This window comes from Crassostrea angulata, chromosome 3 (genome assembly GCF_025612915.1).
Source record: "Crassostrea angulata isolate pt1a10 chromosome 3, ASM2561291v2, whole genome shotgun sequence".
In the NCBI taxonomy this organism is placed as follows: Eukaryota; Metazoa; Mollusca; class Bivalvia; order Ostreida; family Ostreidae; genus Magallana; species Magallana angulata.
This window is the reverse complement of record NC_069113.1, coordinates 6,946,206-6,969,129: the sequence shown is the minus strand read 5'-3', so window position 1 is coordinate 6,969,129 and position 22,924 is coordinate 6,946,206. Positions and strand designations below refer to the sequence as shown.

The 22,924-nt window shown below is 33.5% G+C and overlaps 4 protein-coding genes across 4 annotated transcripts; 1 reads left to right on the top strand and 3 right to left on the bottom strand.

The window, feature by feature from the left end:
- Window positions 1–334: 334 nt before the first annotated feature.
- On the top strand, window positions 335–2,409 carry LOC128177535 (uncharacterized). The gene is made up of 3 exons (XM_052844266.1): window positions 335–448; window positions 1,235–1,361; window positions 1,552–2,409. The coding sequence occupies exons 1-3, from the start codon at window positions 440–442 to the stop codon at window positions 2,148–2,150; spliced, it is 735 nt and encodes a 244-aa protein (XP_052700226.1). The 5' UTR covers window positions 335–439; the 3' UTR covers window positions 2,151–2,409.
- A 1,770-nt stretch (window positions 2,410–4,179) lies between these two features.
- LOC128177786 (heterogeneous nuclear ribonucleoprotein A1-like) lies at window positions 4,180–5,227 on the bottom strand. The gene is made up of 2 exons (XM_052844657.1): window positions 5,083–5,227; window positions 4,180–4,847 (listed from the first exon to the last, which is right to left on the bottom strand). The coding sequence occupies exon 2, from the start codon at window positions 4,842–4,844 to the stop codon at window positions 4,260–4,262; it is 585 nt and encodes a 194-aa protein (XP_052700617.1). The 5' UTR covers window positions 4,845–4,847; window positions 5,083–5,227; the 3' UTR covers window positions 4,180–4,259.
- A 1,777-nt stretch (window positions 5,228–7,004) lies between these two features.
- Window positions 7,005–9,319, bottom strand: LOC128176789 (uncharacterized). The gene is made up of 3 exons (XM_052843327.1): window positions 9,259–9,319; window positions 7,282–9,049; window positions 7,005–7,111 (listed from the first exon to the last, which is right to left on the bottom strand). Exon 2 carries the CDS (start codon window positions 9,047–9,049, stop codon window positions 7,319–7,321), a length of 1,731 nt encoding a protein of 576 aa, XP_052699287.1. The 5' UTR covers window positions 9,259–9,319; the 3' UTR covers window positions 7,005–7,111; window positions 7,282–7,318.
- Window positions 9,320–12,022: 2,703 nt separating this feature from the next.
- Window positions 12,023–14,194, bottom strand: LOC128177716 (uncharacterized). Its single transcript, XM_052844542.1, has 2 exons — window positions 14,065–14,194; window positions 12,023–13,320 (listed from the first exon to the last, which is right to left on the bottom strand). Exons 1-2 carry the CDS (start codon window positions 14,083–14,085, stop codon window positions 12,955–12,957), a joined length of 387 nt encoding a protein of 128 aa, XP_052700502.1. The 5' UTR covers window positions 14,086–14,194; the 3' UTR covers window positions 12,023–12,954.
- Window positions 14,195–22,924: the final 8,730 nt, after the last annotated feature.

Genomic DNA, 22,924 nt, shown 5'->3' with positions numbered 1-22,924 from the left:
GCTCATAGAATTTACATATTAGAAACTATTTAAGACCGGATATAAACGGTAATGTACAACAGTGAACAATTATGCAATACCCCATTAAAATTAAACAAGTAAATTAAACATGGTATATATAAATGACATAAGACATAACAATAACATGTCGATTATTAACATAAATTGCTTTATTTACAAAATAAACCCTATTTTAGTGTGAAAGGTCTACAATTCATTAAAACCAGAATCCTGTTACAACCTAGCAATATTATGGAAATAAAACAATTAATTCACCCCACATTATATCATAGATAAGATATATTAATACCTCAAAGACGAAGCTGAGACTGTCCTCAGAGTTAACATTTGGAGATAAAGAACTAGTACAGTCCCCAGATTTAACCGTCTGTGATTATATAAGCAGGAACACTGTGTTGTTCCACATATTCTCAATCTCATGAACAAGGTAAGGATCCACCGACCATAACTTACAGAAAAAACTTTGATATAAATTTTATTTTTTGTTTCTTCATTTTCAATTTAATTTTTTTTTTTACGTTTGATTCATTTCATATGATGGGAAAATAATTTTGAATCTGTCTTCTGCTATAATTAACGAATTCAAGAAATCCAAGTGATTAATTTTTTTTCTTAAATTTGAGGTTTAAATCTTATTTCGATGTATTTTAATGCAATTTAAGACTAGTATTGCATACATTTCTATGCATTTGTCGGTGCTCAAAATTTAGTGTTATAATTTTCATATAAACGATGAACAATTAATTTTAGGAAAACACTGTATTAAAAAGAAAATTATACGATTTTGTGATATTTCTTATTCAGTTATCATTCTTATAAACACGATGATAAATTGTTAATATTTAAAAACATTTTTTATAAGACAAAAATCAAATTCCAGCTTAGTGGTAGACACTTATTAATTATCTAATTAAAATCAGCTGGATGTAGAGTTACTAAATTTGAATATATGTTTGCATTATGCAACTTTGATTTACATTTACATTACATGAAGAACAAAGAACGGGAATGGTCTAGTTTTAGGTTCTTAGATAAACAATGTTCTAGATAAGGTCCAACGTTTATCTTACATGCAACACATGACGATCTTATTTTTTTATAAAACAACTAGCATCATTAAATTCTTAGATTCTACAAATCAATTTCATGTAAAAATAGGAAATGCAGTACTGATATCCTGATAAATTTTATGAAAATTGATATTCGACATCAGATAGCCATGAAGTCCTTGGTTTTCCTGGCGTTGGTCGCTGTTTGCAGCGGACACAGAATCCATTATAGAAACAACTGCAACAAAGAAATTTGGGTCGGAATCCTCGGCAACAGTAATCCTGATCAAGGTCGGGCAGATAAAAATGTTTATTATGGAAACGCAAATAATAACAATTGAAATAATATGATTATTAAGTAGTAGTAATAATAATAATGATGATAGTAATAATAATAATGATAATAATAATTCTTTTTACAATGAATACATGTAATTATTCAATCAAATATAACAAATCAATATTTTCAATCAAATTTAAGGCGGATTTAAACTTTTTCATGGACAAAGCCACAGTGTAAACTTCCCAGCTCACTGGTCCGGCAGAATGTGGGGACGTACCGGATGTGGCGGATCTCGATGTGAGACTGGAGACTGTGGCGGAGGACGACTCCATTGTAACGGTGCAGGAGGCGTGCCCCCCGTTACTCTAGCAGAAATCACATTTGACGGTGCCGGAAACCAAGACTTTTACGACATCAGTTTGGTTGATGGTTTTAATCTTCCTATGAGCATGCGCCCCAGAGCCGGAACTACCGAAGGGCAATCGGGAGCATACTATTGCTCTTCTGCTGGCTGCTATACCAACGTTAACGCCATTTGTCCTAGCGGAATGCAGTTGTACGGGACCGGTGGAGTCGTGGCTTGTAAGAGCGCATGCCTGGCCTTTGGTAACCCCGAATACTGCTGTAGTGGAGCACATAACACGCCACAGACATGTCCAAACTTCTCATACGCCCAGACGTTTAAGAACGCCTGTCCACAGGCCTACAGCTACGCCTACGACGACCACAAGAGTACGTTCACCTGCCGTGGAGCCGGAGGGAGACAGTCCGAGTACGATGTCGTCTTCTGTGGATAAACTAATTAATTTCATATTGTTAGATATAAATAAAACTTTTTTTCTTGTTATGAACATTAGAGTTTGTTGAAATACTTTCATTGTTCTTAACAATTATCTATTTTTGACATTTTAACATTAAAATGCTTTCTTTGGTGATTTATGCGGAATATGAAGGTTGTGACATTGCAGAAAAAAAATAATTAATTGCATGAATTAAAGCATTTTATTGTTTATATTTACATTTTTCTTCCTAATAAATTGACCGTAAGTTACTAAATTGTTGCTAATACACATCAGTGCGTTAGATACAAGAAACAATCAATTTGAAATCATCTTCTATGAGAAGACATCATCATGATTATTTCGTGCAGTCCGTGATTTTTCTTTGGTTGAAGGTTTCGACCAATCTATAAAAGGAACATGTACAATGACGTACTATAATTGATGCAACTTTTCACCAAACATTTTTCTACTCATTTTTATTTTTTTATATTAAAATGATGCTTGGAAAAATGATCAGGGAGTGTGATCTCATTTGTCCCCCTTGTTTTAACTCTCCAGTAATGTCATTGTTCTTGATGGCGGGCAAACGACAGGAAATGTTGGAGGAGCAAAGAAAAATGGCTATATAGATATGTATAATTCAGTTGAAAAACAATGTAAATTGGCAAAAATATTTGCTATGGATAAATCTACAATTTTCAGGCTTGTGAAAAATAAAATTGATGGAAAAATATGGAAACTAACTGGAAAAATTGGAAGCAAAAAACTGATTGATGAGAGGGGCGACAGAATTTTGATTCCGACAAACTCTGTGTGAAATTGTGGATAATTTCAATCAACATGCTCCCAAAATATTTTTATAATAAAAATTCAAAGATTCTATTCTCATTGAATCAACAGACATAAAGTAAAGAAAGACCCTCACTGTGTCAGAAGTCAATAGAAAACGCCGTATCCAGTTGTGTAGGAATATTTAAAAAATTTGAAGTTGGAGAAAAATATTTTTTTTTTAATGAAACTTAGAGAGCTAACGTTAATCAAATGAAGACCAGGCTTGCTCATGCGCAAACTTAATTTTTCCCATAGAATCCGGTGTAACCTCGTTTATATATTTTCTTCGTGGACCTCAGGGATCACGCAATTATAGATCAACATTTATTAAGGGAGTAGGAATTGGATTATGAAATTACATCAAATCATGAAACAGATGGTGATTGCGAAAACACCAGCCTTTTTAATGAAAGTAATCGCTATCATTTTACTTCCTTCTGAGGATAATTAAAATTGATACCTATATCGTGACGTCAAATGGGTAAATAGAGGATGATTGCAAATCTATACATGTATATACATGTATTAACATTCAGATAAGATAGAAACAAACGTATTTGCTCATTGGTATTGGTGAAACGAATATAAAACACGCGCCGTCCCTGAATTGTATTTGACTTCGTTACGTTGCTTGAGTTGGAGTTTTTCATTTTGTCATTATTGCTCAGTCAGCAATATAGGCCATGGGCCTCTTGCTATACAACATTTTGAGTTAAATTTGATGTGTTTGTCCAGTGCTTAATTATCCAATACAGGCACAAAGCGTCGTTTTTAAATTGAGAGGGGGGGGGGGGGGGGCAATCTCATCCAAAATATCCTGACAAGCAAAGAAAATCATAATCCGTAGTGCGGGGGGGGGGGGGGGGGGGTTGGAAGGCGGAGAGGAGAGGAGGGAAGATACATAGTATTCTTTTACATTCAATTTCATTCTTAATTTCTTTCTTCTCTCTTCCATTTCGTATATCCTCCCCACAAAAGAAGGGGGGCAACTCCGCTATGATTCAATTTTATATAAACTGAAAAATGTCTGCTGCAAGAAAAAGTAGAGGGGCGCAGGCAACCCCTCCTCCCACTGATGATACGTGCCTGCAATAAATTGCAAAGTGTAGCATGCATTATTTATATGGTAGTTTTTGTCTGACAACGACGTTAGTCATACGCATGTGCAATAAGTGTTTACATTTTGATTCATTCATAACAAATAATAAATCAACAGTTTTCCAGTATTTATTTCAAACAGCCATATCATGATATATACACTGTTATGATGTGTTAATAATGAACGATTGAGACTCAGTATCTCGGCCTTCGTCTGCCTCTGCGGCGGATGGATGGACGGGATTGTGGATCAGTGAAGCCACGGGGCCTAAACCTCTGGGGGCCGTTGTCGCGGAAAGACATGTCGTTAAAGCCACCGGATCCAAATCTTGGTTTACTGCTGTCGCGGAAAGATACATCATTTAAGCCTCCTGATGAAAATCTCGAATTACCGTTGTCTATATTGTTCCAAGCCGATCCGCCTCCTCCGAAGATTTCTGGCTGGCCGATGTTGGATTCAAATCCACCATTATCCCAAGACGAAAATCCGCTTCCTTGAGAACCCCAGCTTCCGGACATACCCGGAGAATTTCCGTCGAAAACGGACACTCCTAACCCAGTGTTGTCCAGCCCGAAGTCGTTTGCCGATGGACCGAGGCCACGGGCGGGACTGCCGATGAAATCAGCTGGGAACCCTCCAGCGTTCCCCATTTGGTCAAAACCATTGTTGAAGTCTGACGAAAACTTTTGTCCACCGGAAATGAAGTTATCGCCGCCAAACATGTCTGGATTTTGGCCGGCGACAAGAGCCAGAAAGAGTAGAAATATTAAAGCCCTCATAATCTGAAGAACAAAAATCATAATTATTATTGATATGAATAAACAACGTAATAAAAAATTAATAAAATGATTTTTATTTTTTTAATCACATAAAAGACATATAAAACATTAATAAATACAATATGTAAAAAAAAAAAAGTAAACAATTTTGATCATGAACACGAAGATCAATAAATTTGGGCTCAGTGAGAAAAGAGGATTGTGGGATCGCGTTGAGGGTAAGGCCACAATCTCTTACCTTGGCAGTGAAGTTCTACAGTCAGACTTAGATTGAAATGGACTTATAGAGAATTTATACTGTAGGGAACAATTAAACATGATGGCGGAGCTCTTCAGTTCTGATGGATGGCGAGCATGAAAATTTCTCTCTGTATGGCCCACAATAAAACACACGTTGCCGGAAAGAGTATTATGCATGAATCTATTTCTGAAGTAATTATCGCAAACATTAGACTGTGATGCATAATAAATAAGAATGAATGGGAGGGCCGACAAAGGAAAGATTGCTTTAAAAAAGAAGTAAACATTCTCGTTAAATAGAAGACAGAAATGAATGTTGGGCATTGAGCACGTGTTGAAAATCAAGAAAATATCATCCTGTTTATTATACATTTATGAATTGTTTAAAACAGATTGATGGTCAGTGGCTATAAACAAACAAACATTCAGGGAATCTTGTTTCAAAATAACATCATGAATAAAGAATAACGAAGAATAACAAAAATACATTAACAACAAGGTCATTAATCCCAGAAAGTCCAAAAAGAAATTATTTTCATCACACACCCCTTCCCTTTCATCGTTGCCAAAATCAAATTGAATTACCCCCAACGACTTGAAAGTACTACTTAATATTCAAGTTTATCAAATGGCGATAATCTCTCTTTCTATCCTTTCTGTGTATAGTTTTTTTTGTGTGTAGTTTTCATTTTCATGAAAAAATATAAATTTCTACAAATAAATGTCGTTTTAATTGTTCTCTTGTTAATTTTTACACCAATACACTGTGCTTAATAGATATGAGGAATTTTTAACCCCAATAAGTTGGCGTTTGTCGACGTACAAACACTCTTTTTAAAAGGTTCATTACTAACATTAATTATTAAGTGATTGACAAAGATTTATAACTTAAGAATTTTCTAATTTAAACAAGTCTTTTACAAGTTTTTGTACTTGTACGTCCTAAGAACGACACCGATTGTTGTCTACCCGCACAATTTTGTTTCCAGTTGAAATTTTTACGTGGAATAGATTGCATTATATTATATTCATTTCAAGGTTAACACCCAGAGATGTAAGAAAATGTTACAACGGAAAAGAAAGGTAATTAATGCAATTTAATTTTTTTTGTTAAATGAATTACATGTACGTATTGCTGTTCGTGCATTATACATTGTAGATCTATTTTAATAGTTTAAGTCTATCACAAAAGTTGGATAGCAATGTCGATTATTGAAAAAAAAGTCAAAATATATAAAGACTTCATGGCAGTATTGTGTTTCATTTTTATTCTTCAGTTGTAAAACTTTATTTGTGAACCGGTATAAAACCCGGCTCTAAAACCAAATCATATCGATTTATCATTAAAATAACAGTGGGATCGAAACATGTAAATTATTTGGAGCAATTTCCATTAGATTGTTTTTGGGTTACTGTGGTTTCATCAATATTCGTTGAATACCACTTTTCAAGGATTTCGTTTTTAAGTTGATCCACGAAATTAAATGTTCATTGAAATGCAATTTCTATTAACATTTTGTATTGATAGGGTCATTGGCCACGAATTTACAAATCCTTGAAACTATGATTTTCACTTTATCCACTAAAATTGATACCCTTGAATATTAATGAAACCACAGTATGTTATTTGCGCGTTCAACTTATGTGTTTTTCATGCCAGATGAAAAAGGGATGATATGTCAAAATCTTGATGTTTTAATAAAGCAATGAGTTATTCGTCAAAATTAACGCTACCTTTGTGCTATGAAATGTTCATAGAAATTTATTTGCATGTTTACTTTTGTTACCAGGTATATATACTACAGCCTGTTGGTTTATTTTTGGTGATGAGGATCAAGGAATCACCACAAGCGGTATTCTATGGAATATGGTTTGTTCAGAAATAAGTAGATCCTTTGTGTATCATAAAGCGAAAAATAATTCAGAGTCATGTTATTTTATTACTATACAAATATCAAAACAGTACGTCGTCAGTAATCGTGGGGGCAGTCCGGTATCGAGTCAAGAAGCTGACCGCATCGCTCAGCCTGTCAAAGAAAAAAACAAAAGAATAATTTCGACAAAACATAAAGTAATATCAACGCAAAGTTCTGTTAATGTATTTTGATTAAGAGAGAGAGAGAGAGAGAGAGAGAGAGAGAGAGAGAGAGAGAGAGAGAGAGAGAGAGAGAGAGAGAGAGAGAGAAATTAAACTTACTAATTATGGTGGAGATCTCTAATGTGAAGAGGTGAGTTTAGTACCCGGATGACCTTCTTCTGGAGGGGCGGCGCCTCTGCATTCTGCGTGCGTTTCTCCTCCTGTTCACTGGAGGCTGGGTGGCGTAGTACTCCTGTTGGTTGACGCTGGGCTCGGTCACCGTGGGTCTCCTGTACACGGGACGGGAGGTCGGCTCAGGATAATCGTACTTCCTGGGGTACTTAGAGCTGTAGTCATACTTCTTCTGGTAACGCTTATTGCTATATTTACCAGTGTCGTAAGATTTTTTGTTGTATTTTGGCTTAGGTACATACTTGTCGTAAGATCCCTTCTGGAATTTCTCTGGCCGCCTGGTCTCATACTTTGGCTGGTACTTGTCGACGGGTTGGTATTTATCGATCATTTTGTCTGCTTGGGTGGGGTAAATGTTCATGAGTTTGTCGACGATGGGGTACTTGTCGCTCTCATCGAATCTAACTGCGACCTTGTCGTATCCTTTGGTAGGGTAAAGTTCGTAGGTCTTGTCTAATTTAGAAGGATATGCGTTCCCTTTCTTGTCCATTTGATAGTTATCGAATCCCTTGTCGAGTTTGCCTGAATAGATATCTTGTGTCTTTCCTGGGTATTTGTCGTATTTCTGGAATTTGTCGTACTTACCAGGATATTTTTCTAATGTGTTGTCGTATTTTGGCTTTTGTTTGTCCATTGGATATTTGTCAACTGGATATTTATCAACTGGATATTTGTCAACTGGGTATTTGTCAACTGGATATTTATCAACTGGATATTTGTCAACTGGGTATTTGTCAACTGGGTACTTGTCAACAGGGTACTTGTCAACAGGGTACTTGTCCATCGGATATTTATCAACTGGATACTTGTCAACTGGATATTTATCAGCCGGATACTTGTCAACTGGATACTTGTCGACGGGGTACTTGTCCATAGGATACTTATCAGTGGGGTACTTGTCCACCGGATATTTATCAACTGGATATTTATCGACTGGGTATTTATCTACTGGATATTTGTCCACTGGATATTTGTCCACAGGATATTTGTCGACTGGGTATTTATCCATGGGATATTTGTCAACGGGGTATTTATCCATGGGATATTTATCGACTGGATACTTATCAACTGGATATTTGTCCACGGGATATTTGTCCATAGGGTACTTATCCACGGGATATTTATCGAAGTTAGCAGGGTAGACATCCATTTTCTTGTCGATTTTTCCAGGGTACATGTCCATTTTCTTGTCCATCTGTCCGGGATAAATATCCATTTTCTTGTCCATCTGTCCGGGATAAATATCCATTTTCTTGTCCATTTTTGGCTGATAGTTCTGAACATCATTGTTCATCGGTCTCTGGTCCACTGGTCCCCTGGTATCGATGATTATTGCTTGGTTTTCATCGTTATCGAATGCTCTAGTTTCAATGATATTAACTCCTCTCGGGACAGGTCCGAAGTCGGACTGAACGTCAAATGGCTGTCCTACGACTTCAATGCCTTGGACCTGAGGCATTCCAGGGCCAGAATCAAAGTTGTCGAATCCTACCACGGCAACAGTGTCAAATGTATTGGGTGCATTGGGGAAGCCAGCGTCGGCTACATTGTTATAGGGGATTTCTGCAGCGATTGCCCCGCCAAAATTGTCACCAGCAACCTGGAATGCGTCAACGCAGTTTGGATCCCGGGGGTCGCATTGGCGCTGACAAAGAGTCGAGGATAGGAACAAGAGGAAAACTACTATCGACAACATCTGTAACAAGATATAAAATCCTTGAAATGCATGTAATAACACGTTGAAAAACTTCAGTAATTCAAAAAAGATATAAGTATTCTGTAATATTCTGTTACTCTTTTGTTACAATGAATACAAATTTATAAATTCAAAATATTTATGTATGATTTGCATATTTATATTAAAATTAATTTTCTATGTACCGGTATTTTCAATAGAAACCTTACCTCTCTTCAGCTATGTGAACTATTTACTAATAGATACTAAGCATTGGCACCATGGCCTTATATAGGACCTGTTTAATCGTAACTATTCTGGGAGGTAAATAAAACATGTATATGCAACAGAATCAAATATGGTACGCATATTTATCACCAATATACGATATCAAATATGAGTTTTAAGAGGACGGCCGAATTTTAAGATGCCTTTCGATAACAAACTCGTCAAACATGAAAAGTAAATCAGAAAGAACTACACCTTGAGGCCCACCTGTGTCTCATTAAATCTACGTTATAAATGTTTCCTTCTAAATCAGGACCGTGTGTCTATAAAATAAGGAAGGTCTTCTTTCATACTTATTCATAAGAGACAGAATTGCTGAGCATCGATACAGGTGTGCATAAGTAATGTTTGATTTGTAACATGCTTTTTTATGATGACCATTTCCTGTTGATTTTTTTTCTTTGAATAAGAAGATGGCATTTGAGGTCAATATATTCTAATTGACATGGCATTGATTTTTACATTTGTATTTTTGATGTAGTTCTTTTCTCAATATTGAAACAAATGTTTTTCAAACTTTCAAGTGCTAAAATGGTTTTAGTTCAGTACCTGTGAATAAATCTTTATTGAAGTGAGTATAAAGTATATAAAGTGAGTATTTTATTTTTTATTTTTATGATGAAGCTTATTACATATTATAATATTAAAACTATATTTGTGTCTGTAAGATAGTGTTGTCTAGTATTTAGGTAAATCAAGATTTGTTTAATTCAGGTTTTCTAATATGTCGTAATTTGTATTTTTCCCTATTTCAAGGCGTTTGAGTAAAACAAATTATGCAAATAAAGGTTCAAAACTTTCGAATCATAGATTATCCTTATAACTGTTAATTGACATATTAAGCGGCATGATTACCACAGTAAGAGAATATAAATAAAGGAATCATGAATATTGTTTTTGCGTGAACAACGAAATAAAGTATTATCAAGAAGTTGATAAACCTGTTGTTTCAAGGCCAATATATACTGATTTAGATTAATTTCATTACGAAGAATGACATTTTTTTATTTTAAAATAAATCAATCTATATTTTGAAATGCATTATTTATTTTTTTATTTATTCATTTATTTATTTATATTTTGAAATTTGATTTATTTATTAAGTTATTTATAAATTTTTATTTATTCATTTATGAACGAATTTATTTATCTATCTATTTAATCATTCATCCATTTATTCATTAACTTGTTTGCATCAAAACTTTTTTTATGATTAATTGAAATTAATAAAATTAAATAGTGAACATTTTATACATGAGGATATTACCAGATTCATATATTCGGATCAAGCAGTTCGATATTCTTTTTAATTGACAGTTTATCGATTATGATAAATTATATAGTTCCGGGAAATAGTTGATGAATATAAATAGTAAAAAAGTTATTGAGATGTTGGTGTGTTGAACATATTTTGGGGCACATCACGGAAGCTACAAAGATCTCTCTTTCATACTTTTCATAATACATTTCAAATATTGCTATTCATTGAACGAAATGAATGTTTTAATTTAATCATCTTTTAAATACCTCAAATAGTTATACATAGTAGCATATAGAGTGTTCCTTTATTTTTCAACTTCCTGTTTACGTACGTATATAATAAATATTTTAAAAGTACTAATAATTTAGAAAATAACTAGGGATTGAAACAAATAACGTACATACAATTACAAAAAAAAAATGAAATAAATACAGTGTACATTATATTCAAACATACTCTTGAAACGATGCCGACTGCAAATGAATACATAGCAAACATCGTAATTCAAATGTATGAGACTTTTATCATATTTCTTGATTTCTAAAAAAATCAAGTTCGTATGTTTGGAATAGTCATGGACCTCTATGAAAGAATAATGAATATGCAATTTTTTAATAATTACATGCAATGAATACAAAAATATTTTAAGAGAGAGCTTATTTCAGATCGATTTAAAAGCATATCAATAATAATGGTAAAACCACAGTTTTGCTGTATATTAGTTTTTTAGTGTTTTTTTTAATTCAATTTATAAGTATTTCTTTATTCTGAAATATAACTAATATCTTACACTGTATAAAAATTGAATCAAAGATCAAAAGTATTAAACCAAGAAGAATTAATACCATTGGTTTATTGATACTTTCAGTATGTATTTCAATAACCCTTCACCCCACCCCCACCTCTCACCGCCCATCCCCTCATTTACTGTAAAAGCAGCTGTAATAAATTATCCCTGCGACCGGTGACTGCTTCGTCATTGTATTTTTCCTTACGTTTGTTCACACTCAAAAGTTTTAAATCTCATACTTCTTAAAGTTTATTTATTATGAATATAATATATATATAATATATAGGAGGTTATTTAAGGTTATATGCGTGGCGTGTTTTGTCGTTTATCTACTTGAATGGGATTGTCGGAGAATAATATAGCATGACCTGTGTTGAGGAAAAGTTCGTCCATGTCTGACTCCCATTCATACGTTGCGTTGAAGTGTAAAATAAAACCGTTACGTGAGAGGCCCTGAAATGTCACGGACCCAAGTAAGCCTACATTGTATTCAAGATAGAAAACTTATATATTGAAATTTTATTATCGTGCAATATTTGTTGAAAACTATTCCAAAATTTCTATCTGGTACATTTTCAAGTTAAGTTAAAAATATTTAAAACATTGCCTTTTAACCCCCCTTTCATGACTATTTTACAACATTCAAATAAACACGTTTCAATATTGTTCTTTTTATTGCTTATTGTAATTAAAAGATAAAAATAAATAAATGGTGTATTCATCACAACGATGTACACATGATATTGAGTATGTTAGGAATGATCATATGTCGTATATACAATGTATAGCACAATTGGATATTATAAATGTTAAGTTAACAGTATAATATGAAGAGAAGAACACATGAGTATGTAGATAAATACATAATTACATTTACATCTTCCATGGGAAACATTGCTCTGACAATAAAAACGTTGGACTTTAAAATCACGTCCTGTTATTTCTATGAAAAATGTTATTTTAGCAATATCTTTATAAAAAAAAATTCACATAGCACTCCATTTATAAAACAAAAAGTAATGATATTGGTAAAGTTCTGGTATCATACAATCATATAATCAAAAGAAATTAGAATAAAACTGGTAAATGTAAATGAATCGCTTGTCACTCCTGTTCGAAATTATATGTGCAAATATAATTAATTAAAAGACATTTTTACATTAGATTGAACTATTAATTAATTTAAAAAAAAAACAACTTTTAGCTGCAATTTGGATTACAAATTTTAAAAGAAAGATTATTTATCAGCGGCGACTGTAATCATTTTGTTGATCACTTTTATAAATTTTCAGTTTGGATCAGTCAAATCTATATTGCAATTTTACTTCATTTTAAAAATATATATATTTTATCACAAATGCATATTAACGATTTAGTTACGTCACCAAAATCTACGTAAATTTTAAAGTAATTGTAAAGTAATATTATCAAAAGGCTTTTGCAAACATGATTGATAATATACACAAAGATATTTTATAATGAGTGTCACAATGAAATAAGAATCAATTATAATGAACGTTGTATAGTAATTAAGTTAGTAAGTAAATAAGTATAAAATTAACATTTATAAATAAACAATAACCGATATTAATAGTATCCTAGCCGAGTCCTAGAATTCAATGACAGAACATTTGATAGTCTTCTTCTAGCAGTCAAGGACGGAAGTCGATACGTCCGGTATTTCCAGTTTGGGCGACTGCTGTCAGCTAGTACTACTCTCTGGTACGGTAGTCTCGGGGCTGCATTGATGTACACTTTATCTATGTCAACATAAGCTGAAGGAACATTCACAAAGGAAGGAGACTGCGCCATTCTCTGCTTGTTTGTTATCAGAAATAGATTATCGTCATCTTCTGCGACAAAGCCCATGACCTTACATCCGGGACATCTCAGGATCTGGCCGCTCGTGACAGCAGCAAGGACACTCAACAATGTCAGGGAAGTCACAGCCGCCTGTCAACCGTAAGAGAACATACCATCAACAGAGGAATGGAGTGAACCAATCTGGTATAAAATAACAATGTATAAATCTAATAAAATGGAGGTGACGCCATATCGAATGTGTATATATCCGGTAAATATAAAAAACTTTAAAATTTAGAGACCTCTTCAACAGAAAGAGTACTAGTGTTAGTGAGTGTGAACTCTAGCATCAGAAGAGTCACATGCATGTTAAGCATAGCGAATTCTCGAGAGCACATGCTAAAATTCCCTATTCCGGTAAAAATTTTTAGCGAAATCTCTCAAAGGCTTACATGCCTCTGATTTCTTTTAGTATTAATCAAACTCAACATAAACATGCCCAAGAAGTAAGATGTGTTGACCTCTACGAAACAGAATGTTTTCACATTTCCTGTGTCTATATATCATCAATAAAAATTAGGCATAGTTTAAAATATCATTAAATATATTCATGATACATTGTAACGTTGTTACTTTAGCCGCTATGGTTAATTCAATTTACTGATATTTTTTTTATATATTTAGGATAAAGAGTTAGGAAAAGTTCTATCCTAAAAACGGGTTTCCAGTAATAAGAAATAGATTGTCTTTTAAAAGTTACAATTTGTTTTAGACTCGTAGGTATAGAGTTGATGGAGTAACTTGAAGGCGATACAAATGAACAAATCACTATTTTATCATTAGTTATAAAAAGCAACATCTTTTGATGACAAAAATTAACATTAAAGTACATACCTTCTTATAGACTGTAATCATTTTGTCCTAAGTTCTGTTGACTTTTAGAAACTGTGTTCTCATATGAACAACTTAACCAAACTTATTTAACCCTTCAATAGTTGTCCTTTATATAAGTACCGACCTTGTTTATTGAATAAATGTAAATATCGACCTGTGGTAGCAAAAATAACCAATATCATAACAAATATGGATCTCCTGGCATTGATTTGGTTTGATGATATGTTGATAATTTTCTATATTTGGAATAAGACCTAAAAACTAGCTCCACAGAATTGTCTATTTTTTCGGGTTGTGGTCAGTATTTTACTACTGTTTACGTAGATTTGCATAAATTATGTATTGGTTATTTGTTGTTATTGGGGTCAATTGCCCCACGAATTTGGCGGCTGACCTGCCTATGCCCTAATGTGGGTGTTTGATAGTAGAACGAAAGTCGAACTGAAACAACAATTCTAATGTTCCAATAATGGCGTCAATGGAAACAGTGATAAAAACTTTCACCGAAAACATTCCCCTGAAAGGTTCAATAGTCGGGGACAAACACTTGAATTTGCCGCTGCATGGTTCGGGGGGGGGGGGGGGGATTCGACACCCGTGAATACTTGCAACCACATTTTGGAAGATGTTAATAGTTTGGCGACAGCGCTAAAAGACTTTTTTCTCTGGTGCCAATAAATTTTTAAGTTGTTGCTTATTGGTGGATGTCTTACTCTGTCGGGTTACCTAATTTGTTGTGCGTGCGCAGATGGACATCATCATGAATGAATCATTAGTGTTATGCCAGTTTAGTAAGTTTTTTGTTTTGTTTCGTTTTGAAGACAAAATACATATTAAATAATTGATTTTTTTTATCTAAAGTTTAGAACAACCAATCAAACTTATAGTTTCTTCTTCTTCTTTTTTTTTGGGGGGGGGGGGGGGTGGAGATGGGGGATTTAAGACCAAATCAAACCTATGATTTAAATTAATTTTCTTATTTCATCATGTTGTTTACTCTCATTATCCAATTATATCGAATCAATCAATTTATACTGCATTCTTTGTTCATATTTTCTCTGTACGGACATTCTTTATGTATACTTATAATTGATTATTGTAGGAGAAATGACGTATTTTATGGGTTTAATAAACTCAAATAAGGACAAAAACCAAGAAATGCGTTGGTGTGGCAATGAATATGCATCAACATAAAATCCCGTTTTTGGCGTGTTTTTATGTAAATATATATCTCATCATTTCATAAAAAGCTAAAAATTGATAATCAAAAAGATTGAGATCCAAATTACATGCACCAAGGCTAAGAATCCTTGTTCATGATAGAATTGCATATATTCTAGCTTAAAATTAATAATGATATTCAGAGCTTTAAATGCATAGAATAGCGTGCCCAGTGAATATTATATGTAACAAACTTAATTGGTTCTTTATCGATGTAACTGTATACAGGGTTATTTTCGCCCTGTGTTATTTTCGCCCTTCTACACTTGCAAACGGTTTCGTCCCGTCTTAATTCGCCCAAGCTCGCTTGTGTACTAAAGATATTGCTTGGAACATTAGAATTCGCCCAGTCTTAAATTCCCCCGCTGACAACGAGGGCGAAAGGGGCAAAAATAAAACGGGGCGAATATTTCCCTGTATACAGTAATTACCTACAACACTATTAACGATGTAAGTTACTAAATTTATAAAATTAGCCTACATTAACTTTTCTATATAATGATAAATCGAGGGTATGCATTGAGATTTCGAGACTGAAAGAACAATTTTTGATCGGTGATTAACATTATGTAAGGTGGTCTAACAAACGTTTGGTAACAGCAAAACACAGATAATGTGTCATGTTTAGAGAGAATGAGTTACCGGACAAAATTACAACGTGAGGTTAATTTAAAAGTATCTGCAGAACTATGGCTTGACGGGAAAATACGGGTTAAAATACATTAAAATACTAATCATTGGACAACCCTAAAGGCTTTCATTCAGCGAAAAAAAAACCCAAAACTGCATACTTACTCTTATTTATTGAAAGTATATTCAAAAGGAATAAAAACATGTACATAAAGACGCCAGGCCCAATTAACTTCCTTAATAGTGATTTTCATGAAAATTTTATATGAATAAGCCTTTAAGGGTAACTATAATTAAAAGATGTATCATAACCAAAAAGTAACATAAAAATCAAACTAGATTTTTTAGTAGGGACCATTTCAAGAAATATTTGTAGTCTGCTACAGAGAGCAAAACAATTCGCGAAAAGATTCCTCTTGGTTAATTGTTCGAATCTCTTTAGTGATTACATGGAGAGTTTGCATTTATATCCGTTGCTCTCGATGAGTTTGGCGAATACTTAATACATTTCGACAATATGCGTTCACTCTGCGGCACACAAATGTGATCAGACGATAGGGATAAGTAATTTTATTATTTTCCAACCTAAAAATCGTCAGAAATCGTTAAATAAATTGGAGAACTTTTATAAAACATAGCGTGAACCGAGGACCCCTATTATATCCAAGATGGCGGGTGTCGTCATTTTACTTTTTGAAATATAAATTGAATACACTTTTAAAGATTGTATAACAGGGGGTTTCAGTGAATATTTTTATTGCAAGAAACAGAAATACACTTAAGATTACCAATTTTAATCATTATTTTTAGCAACCGAGCCTCTGTGATTTTCCAATGAGTTTAAGTGTTTTTACGGGCCGCCGGAAGGCGGTCTGTTATTTGATACACATTTAAATATTGTTACTGCGTTTCTGCGGAATAGTTCTTTTTTAATAGAAATAATACTATGCTTAATTTAATGAATTAAAAGTAAAGGACTATGTGCGGTATGGTCAAATATCTGCCCCCGATTTCAACCAATTTTTAAATAGTATCGTATGAAAATGAAATCTTCACATCTTCATTGTAAAGAGGATGCCTATAACTTTAATCTTGATTTTAGTCATCATTGCTCACTCGCTGTTTATCTATGACGTCACTTAAATGACCTAATTCCCGCAAAGAACAAGGGACGTTATTAGCCGTATTTGGCCGCAAAAATTATCATATTTTCATCGTCTTAGTTTTGTTTTTTGATGTGGTGCATTGTACTAAGTTCGATACTGGCTAAATTCTACAGGCACCAAAATGACGTCATTTTTCATTATGACGTCACTAGTGTATGCTAAACATGGAATGATTTCCAAAAATCGTTATAATATATAGAAATATGAATAATCTTTGCTGAAATTAAAACCTTTCACATGCATTAACCACTTTTATATTTAACATACCTATTTTCTGTATCATAACAAATTCATATACTGAAAATGGTGACGGTTAATAACTGTGAACAATGTGAATTTTAGCAAAAAGGATTAGAAAATTGCACATTTTAACAAAGTAATTCAAACAACGCGATCCGACACGGACAGTTACTCGGCTTAACACGCGGTTTTTACCGGTGAAAGAGGGTTTATCTTATAAAAATCTAAAATATTTTTTTTGTATACGTAAGAGAAGCCAAAAGGAAGAAAGAAATAGAAATTGCAACCGAAAAATAAATAAATTGATAAATAAATAAATAGAAAATTACAACACACACACTATTTAGATGTAAACGATTATATAATTTTTTTACAGTGGATTTTTGTTGAGATCATAACAGAAAATAATCGCCGACATATTGAAAGGATTGATCAAAGCACTAATAATTTCCTCTTTAAGTAAACAGTTAATGTTTAAGTCCATTTGTATCCGTCATATGTGATCGAAGTAGTTTAATCAATCGTAAAACCAGAACAGACGTTAGACATATTGTCATATTGTCTTCGTCTTCCGTGATCTTTTCTTACTTTGGACGAGTACCGATGGTCGGCCGATTAAATAGACAAGTTCGCAATTCCTGTAACTCCGTGGGCATTGCTTCAATTTATCGAGGAAAAGGGTTCCGCGCCTGACTGCCGCTTATATATTAACTGATAGCCGGTAAATGTTAAACCGTATACGGTTGATCGTCAGTGCATCAGCCGATTTGTCAAAATCGCCCCAAAGACCAGTTGACCCTCGATCGTAAGTCGACCGACATTTAAGAAAATCCAAATGCCGAAATGTCGATCGACCGAGCGACAACAGACATTAGAACTGTCTTCCGAAGATCGGAAGATGATCGAGAATTGCTCGATGGCGCGCATGGACTACTAGTAGGGTCATTCTACAAATTGAGGCCCAAAGGAACTTTCCAAAAGTCAGATTTCATATGCCCTATTTTATTCATTTTAATTTTTCAGCGTTATATACTAAATCTAACTCAGAGGAAACAATTTCAACATTCAGCAGCAATGTTTAAACTATTTTATTGCTTATTTTTAGACTTACGTACATACATGAAAAAAAAATTGTCATTACCGCAACAGACGACAAATCGTCATAAAATATTGTTACAGTACAAAACCATTTTTTTCATAGTTTGAACTTATAAATCTTAATAATATCTTAGCTTCATGATTGTTTGAGTGAAATATTCGCACAATTTTTTTTGTACAGTGGTGTTAAATTTACGTTTTTAGAAAATGCAAAAAACCATTGGTCAATAAACCATTTTAGGAGTGCATATGATTATTTTACTTCCATTTTTCTAAGGTGTGCGATTTCAAAGACGCATGCATGTTGATTAAACTCTTTATTACATTTATAATTAGATTAATTGATAATTAATTGACCTATTTTGTCCTTGTTATGGTAATGACAATGTGTTGCGGGAGTGACAGTGTGTTCCGGTAAATAGTTTCGAGTTGTTTCGATCGAATATTTTCATAACTTTTCATGCCTTATATTTTCCAAAAATCATTTGGAAACAGTCATGGCTTGAACAACATTAATTTTTAAACAGGTAAATCATCAACATTTGAAAACAACTCTTCAAAAAACTGTGTATTAGATGCAGGTTACTCTCGCCTACCCCCCAGGACAGGACCCAAAGATAGGAGCTATTTGTAACAACCACTTACGCATAAAGCACTGTAATAGTGTTGCAAAATCCATGCACAAGACAACCTAAAGATGATTTTTGTCATTACCGTAACACTGATTTCATTACCGAAACGATTTGATTCAAGGGATTTGTTTCGGTAATGACCTTTTCGGTAATGACATTTTGAAATATTAAACAGAATATATAGGGCGCTACTTGCTAAAAGGGGTTAAATAATGTACAACACAATTCAAAACCAATCTATATTTGTTTCTAAACAATTGCATTTTTCCTAGGTGATCGTACATTTATTGTAACAAGCATTCGGTAATGACACTGAATAAACATACGCTTGAAAGTAAGGCCATTTACAATGGAATATCTGCTCACTTGCCCACAGGAGAGCCGCGGTTACGCCTTGCATCAAAGATAGCGGTTTCTGAAACTTTTAATCACGTGTCTTCTTCTTTTGGATTATCTTTCTTGTCTCCTATATTTTGCAGTTTTATCTCCCCGTTTCGGTAATGACAAGAATATCAGGGACACCGTTTTACAAACAATGATTTATTAGAAAAAAGAATTTAGTAACCCGTATCTTTTTAAAATCAGCAATAAATATTTTATTACACCTTAGTAATCACGACAGGTTACATTTTGACAGAAAATTAAGTTTTCACACATGCATATTCAAAATTACTAATTCGATTTTGTAGTTTGGGACATGGCGTTTCAAAGCAAGTCCATGATGTTAAGAAAATAGTTTACAAGTAATAATGCTTTCAGGGGTGTCCTTATGGTGTGTATGCATATTTATTATCTCCTTCTAAAATATTCCGTATTTATTTTTACAATTTCATTAACCAGTTATTGCTCAACACAAACTAAAATGGCGGGACACCATTTGGGCCTCTATTCGTAGAATGACCCAGTATTGAACGACTGGTTTGACTGAAGAAATCGGCCACGGACGCAGAAAAAAAAAATGTAACTTTGCCCGATGGACACAAAATTGATCGGCCGACGAAAAATGTCGTCCAAGACAACGGCTGATGAACTGCCGACTGTCACCTGATTAATCCCATTTTTAACCCCCCCCCCCCAAAAAAAGTCCGCCGTTGCTCGTTTTTGGAAATAATTAATCTAAAATATTAATGAAAACAATTATACTTTCTCGATAAGAACAATATATGCAGTTAATTTCAACTTGTATTTTCTTACTATAAAACATTTTTATATTTACTAGTATCTATTTTTTTCCCTATAAAACATGCACATGTTTCATATACCTGTATACTAAAGGAATAAGATATCATTCTTTGAATATTATGAGGTGATAATTTCGGTCGGGGCGTGACCAAATCCAATAAAGCTCGAGGGGCTTTATGATAGATTTGATCACGCCCCGACCGAAATTATCACCTCATAATATTCAAAGAATGATATCTTATTACTTATATATTCATATAATTTTCAGCAATTGTACGATTAATTATTTGAATATAAATAATCAAACCCCACTTGCGCCCCAATTATACGTCATTTGAATTTATTGGACTGTACAGTACCAAATCGATACGTAGTGTTATCACAGGCAAAGACACTGAAAAATGTAAATATTCATTTTTTTAGCACGCAGAATTAGTGAATCGGTAGATAAAGTGTCTTTCCCGATCTTGTCTAAAATTTTAGTCTTAATCTTTATTAAACCACTTAGAATCCTTTTGTTTATAGGCTACATCACTTGTTCCAAGAAACGAGAGAGAGAGAGAGAGAGAGAGAGAGAGAGAGAGAGAGAGAGAGAGAGAGAAAATTTGTGATAGACTAAACTTTACGTACATTTAATTTTAAATCACTAATATAAGCTATTTATTTAGTCTAGTTGTCATATATTAAATCCTTTAATCGATAAAATAATGCACAATAGCATATTATGATGAAATTCAACCAAGCAGTTTCAGAGTCCACGTGCTAAATATATATACTCAGCCCGTTAGCTGCATCACATGCTCCCTCCGCGAGCCGGCAACAAAAACGTGTCGTTCCTTTGTTTTTCAAGTCCGAAGATAATAGAAGTATGCTCAGCAATAACTTAGTCTTACATTGTTTGTTATGTTTGATATGATTCTTACATTGCGAGTGTGAATTTAATTTGTATATATTCTATACGTTGAACAGAAATAAACTCTCTCTCTCTCTCTCTCTCTCTCTCTCTCTCTCTCTCTCTCTCTCTCTCAATGTATGTTTGTGCATACTAACAGTGACTGAATTACTAAAGTCTTATTTGAATAAATTTTATTTATTCTAGACTCACGGTTTAAACAACGATCTCCACACAAGGACTAAAAGTTTGTAGACGATCTATGACCAGGTTTATAGGTTTTATCTATACAAAGCACACGTAATTAGATTGAAAAGAAAATGCATTGACCTGTGCTCATTCTTAATACTTGCTAGAAGTTAAAATATATTATTCATCTGTTTAATTAATCAGTTTTTTTGTATATTATTGTACCGGTTGGTAAATGATTTTCTTTGTGAAATTCCCGCATTTTTAAAGTTGCTAAATTGTTCTATCCACGCGCGTCGATTGTCGATTGTCTTAAATTACATGTAGTTGTTTGTGTATTAGAAAAAATCAAGAAACTAACAAAGTGTAAGTAAGATATTAAACAATAAAATGCTTTCTATGGTGATTCATGCTGTAAATGAAGGTGGCGACATTGCAGAAAAAAATTACATTGCCCGCGTTCTTTTTCTCTGCATTGATCGCTAATTTATTGTTTATATTTACATCTTTCTATCAACAAATTAATAAATTGGTTGAAAAAAAAGTCAGAAAAAATTATTGTTATGTACATCAGTACGTTAGGTATAAGAAACAGCCAAATCGTCTCCTATTGGAATTTGATTCTGACATCACCATGATTATTTCGTGTAGTCCGGGATTTTTCTTAGGTTGCTGAAGGTTTCGACCGATCGATAAACTAGTAAGAACTGGATCGTTTATATTTCAGTTCTGTCAATTTCAACAGAGCTGTGAATGTACAATCCATTTTCGTAATAAAATAGAGGGAATCATACTTGGTGGATGTAATAATATATTCATTTACCTCTACTGGCTTTCGAGTATTTCTCTGCAGTATCGATTCCCTAACTATGTCGGGTTAGTTAATACGAAATTCTTATTCTAAGCAAAGGGAATGGAAAGTTTGGAAATAAATACTAATACCAAAAAAAAAAAAAAAAAAATAAGAGAAATGTTTGGTTGTGTTAAAATCCAGTTAAGCCTGTCCGTCATGTTTATAACGCCGCGTTAAAGGCTTCGTAAAATGTCGACGTTTCTTTTAAAAAGGCGCAGTGTTTAACGTAAAATGTATCATACTTACACTAAAGTTATACGAATAAATCATATACCATTGAGTTTTGTTTATTCTTGGCTTTTGAAAATGGTAAGTATAATTAGATTTTAAAACACGGCATTTTTTGGCCAATAACGTCCCTTGTTCTTTGCAAACAAATGAAGATATTCTCATTTTTGCTCTATATTTTGCATTCGGAAGTATAGAGCGCAGGTGTGCTCAAGTGGGATTTTAACATATGTTTTTCTTCAGATAGTTATACATATTATACTAAAAAATGGTACTTGAGCAAGCCTGCGCTCGATGTTTCCCAGTCGAAAAACCATCGGAAAACACCCATATTTTGCTACAAAACATCAATTTTATCAAAATAATGCAATATTCATGACGTCATTTCTACATTATGCCGTCACTGTGGTGATAACCTTTTACACCTTTATTTTCAATATGATTTTAACTATCTTTCGCCTTATTTTAAAGCTCTTTCTAAAACTTTGATTTTGGGGGGCAAAAATTGCATAAAACCGCACTTAGTGCT

Excerpts from the sequence above, each read along its gene's own strand:
- LOC128176789 (XM_052843327.1), bottom strand. The coding sequence starts at position 9,049 with ATGTTGTCGATAGTAGTTTTCCTCTTGTTCCTATCCTCGACTCTTTGT.
- LOC128177786 (XM_052844657.1), bottom strand. The coding sequence starts at position 4,844 with ATGAGGGCTTTAATATTTCTACTCTTTCTGGCTCTTGTCGCCGGCCAA.
- LOC128177535 (XM_052844266.1), top strand. Across the intron at positions 1,362-1,551 it reads CAACAGTAATCCTGATCAAG|GCGGATTTAAACTTTTTCAT; the intron begins GTCGGGCAGATA and ends ATCAAATTTAAG.
- LOC128177716 (XM_052844542.1), bottom strand. The coding sequence starts at position 14,085 with ATGATTACAGTCTATAAGAAG. Across the intron at positions 13,321-14,064 it reads TGATTACAGTCTATAAGAAG|GCGGCTGTGACTTCCCTGAC; the intron begins GTATGTACTTTA and ends TACGGTTGACAG.